The sequence below is a fragment of the Doryrhamphus excisus genome, linkage group LG11 (genome assembly GCF_037039965.1).
Source record: "Doryrhamphus excisus strain RoL-2023G ecotype Guam linkage group LG11, RoL_Dexc_Guam_v1.1, whole genome shotgun sequence".
NCBI lineage: Eukaryota > Metazoa > Chordata > Actinopteri > Syngnathiformes > Syngnathidae > Doryrhamphus > Doryrhamphus excisus.
Genome location: NC_136367.1, coordinates 17,303,539 through 17,312,547, shown reverse-complemented (window position 1 = coordinate 17,312,547; position 9,009 = coordinate 17,303,539). Strand labels below are relative to the sequence as shown.

Sequence of the window (9,009 nt, the reverse complement as noted above, 5' to 3'; positions counted from 1 at the left end):
AAAACATGCTAGGTTAATTGGCGACTCCAAATTGTCCATAGGTATGAATGTGAGTGTGAATGGTTGTTTGTCTATATGTGCCCTGTGATTGGCTGGCCACCAGTCCAGGGTGTACCCCGGCCTCTCATCTGAAGACAGCTGGGATAGGCTCCAGCGAGCCTCATGAGGATAAGTGGTAGAAAATGAATTTTGTGGAATAAATCAGTACTGAACTGCAAGTTTTTGGGTGAGGTGTTCCTTGATTTGGGGGGTGTTGTACAATTTAACCAGCAGGGGGCATCGTCACCTAATAAATTGTTGTTTTTTTTGAGCTGCTAATGAACTCGGACTCATTTCGCTTATCCTCACCTTGGGTGCTGGAGCCTACCCCAGCAGTACACCCTGGACTTGTGACCAACCAATATAACACTATGTTTTTCTTTTACTGAATTAAAATATACACATTTTGATCTTATTATATTGATATATAATTATTTTTGAAGGAAATATTCCTATCTTCACTTTACTTTTTTTTGAATGTATATATTTTGAACAGTCAAGTGTTTTGAAAAATCCCACATGGATTAAACTAATCACTAACCGCACAAATAAACTAATGTAATCTGATGGAGAGTCATACGTGCTCGCCCTCCACGTTTCCTCCCCGCGGTAACAGAGGGAGGTGACGTCCAGGAAGCGGGGGGCCACATGTCGTGTCTCCATCCTGCTCCACTTCTCTCCTCATCGGCATGGTCTGCGCGTCCTGTGTCCTTCTCCCAGTTTCCAACAAGTCCTCTGGGCTCCTGGCTGCTGTCATAAAAGCTTTTCTTCACTGACTGGGGCCCACAGGTGCCAGCCAATAGAAGCCGGCAAAGAGGGACGCCACATGATGGTGAGCAGCCAATCGCAGAGCCCCGCAGCTGCACACTTCCTGGAGGGTGAGCACATACAGAGAGCATGAACGCTTCTATTTATAATCCCTGGCAGAAAAAGAGGAGCGGTGCAGCCACTTTTAATACAATGTCTTAATAAATGCCAATACATACATACATAAATGACATACATACATTCATATATACAAACACACATACATAAACACAAACACATACATGACAGCACATCCAATTCCACATGCTGGTGCAGAAATCTGAATGCCAGAGTCTCCTTCAGGCCTGTGCTCTTATCACTCCATTTGCTTAAATGGTTGAGGACTAACAGTGATGACATAGCGCTTGCCCTTCAATAGGGAGAGCTGTCTGTCACTCTTGAGAGCGCATGAGACAAGAACACGGGACTATTATGATGGAATCATCACCACGGATCTCCATCATGACCGAGTGGTTGGCCGCAAAGACAAGAGGAGCGTTGCGAGATGGTGAAGATTGAGATGAAGATGAAGGCGGCTTTGAGCTCAGCGGTGAAGTTGATGTTGCACTGGGGGAGCAGATGTGCTGCGGGCCTTTCGGGCTCCATCACTACCGCTCTCCTTCAAGCTGCTTCACTGACACACACATAAACACACATAAACACACACAAACACATACACACAGCTCATGAACATGCAAAATCACTGATTACTGCTCCAGTGCACGTCACTGTGTACAGATACGTATGTCCTGATTTTTTTTTCATATTTAGGAGGTTCTAAGTCAAGCTTGGAGTGACACAAAAAGCAATTTATGGCAAAGAAACATTCATGTCAAATAGACTGATCATCAATTTAAAACCATCGCTTAAAAAAAAAAGAGAAATAAGGTGTATGAAAAGCAGTGAGTCATCAGTAGCTGTGCCATTCTTGATAATAATAGATTGTCCTTGAACCTAAATAAAACTAAAATCATGATGTTTGGTAACAGCAGAAAAGGACACGTACCAGGAAATACAAATAGATGGTGCAGACATTGAAAGGGTGAAGGAAAATACATTTCTGGGGATCACAATAGATGAAAATATGAGCTGGAAGCCTCATATTATAAAAAAAAAAAGGTCAGTAAGGATAATTCATAATGCCGCCTACAGAGAACATACTAACTCCTCATTTCTAAAATCACAAATACTTCAAACAGCTAAAATAATGCATAAGGCTAAAAATAACCAATTACCTAAAAATGTCATCCGATACTTCTCTACAAGAGAGGAGAAATATGATCTCAGGGAAGAACTAAATTTGAAACACTTATATGCTAGGACTACGTTAAAAAGCCATAGCATTTCAATATGTGGAATCAAACTATGGAATGGATTGAGTAACATTCTTCCACCTTTCAATGTCCCATGTTTGGTGATCTCCTGCTAATTTTACAAACCTCGAAGAAGACCATGCAGGAATTTGGATATGATTAATGTTTTTAAAGCCTTCTCTGGCAGATGGTGTCTGATGGTTATCGGACTGCACTCGGCACCAATACCAACCTTCATTCGATGGTCAGCCAATGGGATCCTTTCTTGGCTTTTTTAGTTCCATGAGCCTCAGGATGTTCATGTCAGTGGTGGCATCATGTTCATGTCCACGTCCATGAGGAAGGAGGTTTTTCTTTTCCTTTATGGAGTCATTACACCTTCAGAAGTGAGCATTTGAGTAAATAAATGAGGGAAATTTTAAATTTTTCTCACATTTGTTGCTCATGAACAGGCTCTATGGGCACATATTGTTGTTATAAGAACATTAAAAACTCCATTTTGCATAAATGAGGATCTTTAAAGACCTTTCCTGTCAACTTGATGTGTATTAATTACATAGCTGATCTATTTTTACCACCTTTTTGGTCTAAATCACCACCTTGGTTGCCTTAGTTACTGATTATGTAAGGTAATACAGGGAGTGTCGCCAGGCAGAACAATGGCAATTCATAATTCATGAATTTCAACATTACAAAATGCAAACAAATTGAATGCAATACACTGTGCACACACACACACACACATACGCACACAGGTAAATAATTCAGGGAGATTGTAGAAGAAGAAGCGGTTACCCAGCGCGGTCAGGTAAGCTGATATGTTGGCGTTGTCAAGCAGCTGTCAAGGGTTCGTCCTCCATTCCCACCCCCATTTCGGTCCAGAGAAGACAAACATGTGATGCGCTGTGTCGTCAACCCGGACACCCAGGTGAATACTCCACTTGATGTTGCCAGGTAGGATGCATCTGTTCCATAAATATCAATACACTTGACTGCAGCAGGTTTTGTTCGATACCCTGTTGTGGATCTAAAGGATCAGTGTGATACAGTACGCTGCTATTTGACACTTTGCCATTCAGGCCTTGTCTTGGGTGTGCTGTGTTAAGGATACTCCAGTCAATCGGCCACTGATTAGGATCGTCAATTTCCATTTAAAAAAATGCTTTTCACAAAGCCCTTCACGTGTGCTTTCCATGTTTTGCCTAGCTGGCATTGGCGGCACCTAGCTAACTAGCTTGGGACTCCAAATGTGACTTTTAGCACAGTGCAACAAGCAATGCGATGAGTTGGAAGCTGGTTTTTGTCCCACAAGGAAGTGATGGGGTACGTAGTAAGGTTTTTACTGTAGCTGTCTTGTTGTCATGATACTAACGGTGTCTTGTCCTTTGTTTGATGAACATAAAGCCTTATGATGGTGATACTATCGTAGGGCTCGCCTCGCTCATCAAAGGCTCCAAGAATTGATAATTTTGTTATCTTCAATTCATCTAAAAGAAACGATTCAAACATTAATTTACCATGTATTGGTTTAATCCAATTAAATTCAGCTTTGTGTCTAATTGTACAAAAATCCTTTCACACATATAATGGCATATAATAACCCCCTAGCATATAATAACCCCCTCCCAAAACAAAAACCAGATCCAACCATAAGTTAATTTTGATTTTGTCTAACATCATAAATACTTTGAACATCTACAGTTAATCCATGTGATCAGTATCTGACTGATGGATGCTGGGTATGGGTATCTGACTGATGGATGGTGGGTATGGGTATCTGACTGATGGATGGTGGTTATGGGTATCTGACTGATGGATGGTGGGTATGGGTATCTGACTGATGGATGGTGGGTATATGGGTATCTGACTGATAGATGGTGGGTAAGGGTATTGGTGAGTATTTACATTTAAATAATTTATATTCGGGGTGTTATATTGGCTGGATCTGATTTTTGTGGGGGTCATGACCTCCGTATAAGCGTTGCATATATAGTCATATATTTTTACATTGATTGTGCCTTTCTTAAAAGTAAAGTCCCAATATGGTTTCATCAACTCTAGTGTGTACACATTAGAATGATTGTGGTCCGAGAAGTGGATTTAGTGATGCATTGTGAGTAGGACAGGTTCTGTGGCTGTTTGAGGTGTTTTGGGTCAGATGGATGGGGGAGGAGGAAGTCTTGCACGGTGTGACGAGCAGCACACGCAGGCAGTGAGGAAGGAAGGAAGGAAAGAAGGGAGGATGGAAGGCAGTGGACGTGGATGCTCTGTTGGTTGGTTGCTGGATCCACATCTCTCCACACTAGAACCATAGGAGAGCTTCATTAGCGCTCAGCCTTTTAGGCGTCCCAGCTGCTGCTGCATCCTGCATCCTGCATCCTGCATCCTACATCCTACATCCTTTGCTTATTACCGGAGCCGATGAATTTAAAAGCGTCGTTTGAGAGCCAGCTTGCGTCGGTCGCCCTGCCAAGCTGTGGAGCAGCGATACCGAGCGGCTAAAGTCTGCTGTGTGAACCCACACACGTACACAGAAGGTCTGCATTTAGCCTCCTTAGCATAGCATGGCTTTTCTACCTTGACGTATTGCATGCGTGATGTGTGTGTTTTGTACAACACTTCTTCATAGCCAATTTCCACTCGACGCGTGTTCGTGGATGACGATGAGCTCCATCGCCATGTCATTTTTAACTGGCTTGTCGCGATACCTTTACCCCCCCTTTTCTACACGCACACGCACAGAGGTTGTCTGTGGTCATGTGGACCGTCCAAGACCCCCACGTAGATTTAGGTGGGGGTGTCATGCTCCAAGGATAAAAGCTGTGTTGTGGATGTGTCTCATCTTCTATGAAGGCAGCACGAAAACGGGGTAATTTTTCCTTGACGTGCACACAATACATGTGATGGCGAATGGCTTATGGAGATGTATGGAAGCATCGCTGACAATGTGACCTTTTCTCTTTCTCCTGCTCTTGCTCCAAGGCCTGCTCGCAGTCCAAGGACCTTCATCAACCTCACTGACTGTCTCTTTCTATCTGTGTTGCCATCTGCAGGCGTTTGACCGTACCATATGTGTAGAACAAGGCATGCTGCACTTAGTTTTTACATTTAAACGCACACTGGAAGCATCAGCACAAGGCCAACCTGTGCTAGCGATGCAAATCTTATTTATTTATATGGACAACACGGATGAATGAGTGTGGCATGTGTTGCCCATGGCATGAACATCACCTGGTAGATGTTTGTCATTTGACATACGTCAGCTGACATGAAGATCCCTTCCTGATTCGCTGGTGCTCCTCGTGGCAAAGGTGAACACACAAAGATGCAACCTTTGTGTTTGTGATGATGGATAAACTACAGTATGTGATGGACAGATGTATATTAACTAAGCTATGGTGAAGTGTATATGAACTAAGTGATGGTTAGGTGTATTTAAACCAAGCGGTGGGGAGGTGTATGTAAACCAAGTGATGGTGAGGTTTATATAAACTAAGCTATGGTGAGTTGTATGTAAACCAAGCGATGGTGTGGTGTATGTAAACCAAGCTATGGTGAAGTGTATATGTACTAAACGATGGTGAGGTGTATGTAAACTAAGCGATGGTGAGTTGTATGTAAACCAAGCGATGGTGAGTTGTATGTAAACCAAGCTATGGTGAGGTGTATATGAACTAAACGATGGTGAGTTGTATGTAAACCAAGCTATGGTGAGGTGTATATGAACTAAACGATGGTGAGGTGTATGTAAACCAAGTGATGGTGAGGTTTATGTAAACTAAACTATGATGAGTTATATGTAAACCAAGCAATGGTGAGTTGTATGTAAACTAAACTATGATGAGTTATATGTAAACCAAGCAATGGTGAGTTGTATGTAAACTAAGCTATGGTGAGTTGTAAGTTCTATGTAAGCTGTGCTAGCATGATGCGTGTGTAATGTTAGCATAGTAGCTGCCATACTGTAGCTATGCTAACATCCATGCTGTTGTGTGTGATTCAGGGCATCTGTTAGGACAAGTGTAGTGTTAGAATGTATTGGAGTGTACTTCATGGAGACACTTTTATTCAGGATAGCTTACTGGTTTATTTTTGCTAACTTAGCAATTTCCTGTTTTCTTTGTCCCACTTCCTGTCTGATGGCCCAGACTCTTTTGGCCAGTATAGACCAGTGTTTTGTCACCTTGGATTTTCTGTTACTGTTCTCCTCATCTATTTGAGTTTTCATTTTGTATTTTTCTATTTTTTCTGTCTGACGAAGACGTAGCAGTGAGTGAAGATGTTAGACATTGTTACAGTTATTTGCTTGTGTTAGCATACAGCCAGCTAGCCGCATACTGGCTAGCTGCTCAAAGCTTGTCACTTGTTATCAAATGGTGTGGAGTCTTTTATTCTTTTTTTCATGGAAAATCAGTTAAGTAAGTAGTTTATTCCTGTTGCCATCTGATTCCAATGAGTTGTTGAGTGTATCTTGATTTGCTACCTTGTTCTTTTCTTTGTACTGTGTTAGCTTCCTGGTGATCTTTTGTTCTACCTTGTTTTTCCTCCTCTGTGACACTTTGCTTTTTTACACCACTTTATTTTGTGTCTGCTTTGGGCTCCACAAGCTGCCATTAAAGTCTAAAGTCTAGTTTACCATGTCAAAAAGCACTGATATTAGCACTGTACAGTACATATGTACAGTAGATGATACAGCATCCCTGCTTTGTTTTTCAGAGGCAAACTATGCCAGCAGCAACAGAGTCACGCCCCCTGGAGACTAGCCAGCTCATTGGTCAGACCACTGTGCCCCCCACTAGCACCCCTGTCCACACTGGCAGATCCATGCTGCTGGGTGCTCCTCACAGAGCCACACCCGCACCATGAGCGCCAACGGGCCCACCCCAGACCCAGCCCCGACAGCCCCAGAAGCCCCTCCGGCCTCGACACCTGCCCCTGCTCCGGCACCGGCACCTGCACCGGCACCTGCAGCACCACCTGCCCCGCCCGCCGCGCCTGCCCCTTCATCCTCGACCATCCCAGTGGGAGCGTTGGCACAGAAGAAGCGGCAGCAGTATGCCAAAAGCAAGAAGCAGGGCAGTAACGCCAACAGCAGGCCGCCGAGGGCTCTGTTCTGCCTCAACCTCAACAACCCCATACGTAGGGCCTGCATCAGTCTGGTGGAGTGGAAGTATCCTTTTACTGCTTGGGAACACTCATGGGACATAAGTTACATGTTATTGGGCTTGGGGGTTCCTATATCCAATATACTGTATACATTTCTTGCTAGTATAGTCATTAATCGATGATGGTGTTCAAGTACCCCAAACCAAGTAAGAGCTTAGACGCCAAGATGTAATGTCTTATTTTGGTTGCTAGATTAGGTAGATTGGGTGGATTGGATTTTTCACAATGTTATCATTTCATATAAGAGAAATCATCCAACTGATAAAATATACATTTTTCAAATATTTCACTTAGTGTGTAGTAACGTTCATAAAATTCGGAAAGAAATGACTTTTCCATGATATCCTCATCCTTTATTGAGATGCACCCGTGTCTGTTAACTCTCAATGTATTCTTTTTCCCTAACTCTCCCTTTCCAGGCCATTTGATATCTTTATACTCATCGCTATTTTTGCCAACTGTATGGCCTTAGCTGTCTACGTCCCTTTCCCCGAAGACGATTCCAACTCCACCAACCACGACCTGGTGAGCAGCTATTCTCACTTCCATGTGCTTGCTAAGTCTCTCAATGACTCAATGACTCCTCTTTTGTATGATTGGACATTAGTTGTGTGTCCGAGTGTGCGAGCGTGTACTTGTGTGTGTGCGAGGGTGTACTTGGGTGTAGTGGTGTGTGAGGGTGTAGCGGGGTGTGAGGGTGTTGTGGTGTGTGAGGATGTAGTGGTGAGCGTTGAAGCGTGAGAAAAAGAGAACAGTCATCCAGCCTGCTTTAGCTTGCAGGAGCTTACTCAGCTCCTCTGATGGCACTTTGTCACATGATGCTCACCTTTTTGGAGAAGTGCACACACACACACACACACACAACACATGTAAGTGTGTCACACTCGGGGTGAAGCCACCTGCAAAGTGAGTCACACCCTGGCACTTGTAGCAGTATAGTAACTTAAAATGTCATTGGCGAGCTAGAAGTGTGTGCAGAGCACGCTGTTTCACACGTCTCCTTCATCTGCATCATACTGGTTAGCAACATCCTGCGTGTATTTGTGTCTGAGTTGCACTTTGTGTCTGAGTTGCGTGGCGCTGTAAGCTGAGCTGCCAAGCACGAGTGCAGCCTCCCGAAAGCAGACCGAGGCGCTCCTCACACCGGCACGATTGACTCGTAGCGCTCAGCCACGCGTAAGAAGCTTATAGGCGTCTTGTCTGCAGACATTTGCCAATGTTCCTGGAAGGTTTGAAAGTAGCGTCTTAGATGGAGGTTGACTTAGCAACTGCACAGACCCGAGGGGGTGTTCCTTTTCTCGCTTATGTAGCCTAACAGCTTTGCTCCACGTGGGAGAAGCAAGGTGTGCTGCCTCCCTCTGGATGTTTGTTGTATTGGGGGGCCATGAGCTAACATGTAGAGCGTGAAATACCACCTTATGGTGTGGTTATGCCACACATTGGTATGGTTATGCCACCCATTGGTATGGTTATGCCACCCAATGATATGGGTATGCCACCCATTGGTATGGTTATGCCACCCATTGGTATGGTTATGCCACCCTATGGTATGGGTATGCCACCCTATTGTATGGTTATGCCAGCCTATGATATGGGTATGCCACCCTATGGTATGGTTATGTCAGCCTATGATATGGGTATGCCACCCTATGGTATGGGCATACCACCAAATGGTATGGGTATA

General features: G+C 43.9%; 1 protein-coding gene across 33 annotated transcripts in view; it reads left to right on the top strand.

Moving 5' to 3' along the window:
* The first annotated feature begins 4,372 nt into the window (after positions 1-4,372).
* The window catches only part of cacna1da (calcium channel, voltage-dependent, L type, alpha 1D subunit, a), a 63,416-nt gene continuing 58,779 nt past the window's right edge, over positions 4,373-9,009 (top strand). For all 33 annotated transcript variants that reach the window (XM_078794892.1, XM_078794885.1, XM_058046093.2 and 30 more), the window contains exons 1-3: positions 4,373-4,696; positions 6,876-7,329; positions 7,745-7,850. In XM_078794892.1, the coding sequence (XP_078651018.1) occupies positions 7,022-7,329; positions 7,745-7,850 (414 nt within the window). In that variant the 5' untranslated portion in view covers positions 4,373-4,696; positions 6,876-7,021. The remainder of the gene's footprint in view (positions 4,697-6,875; positions 7,330-7,744; positions 7,851-9,009) is intronic.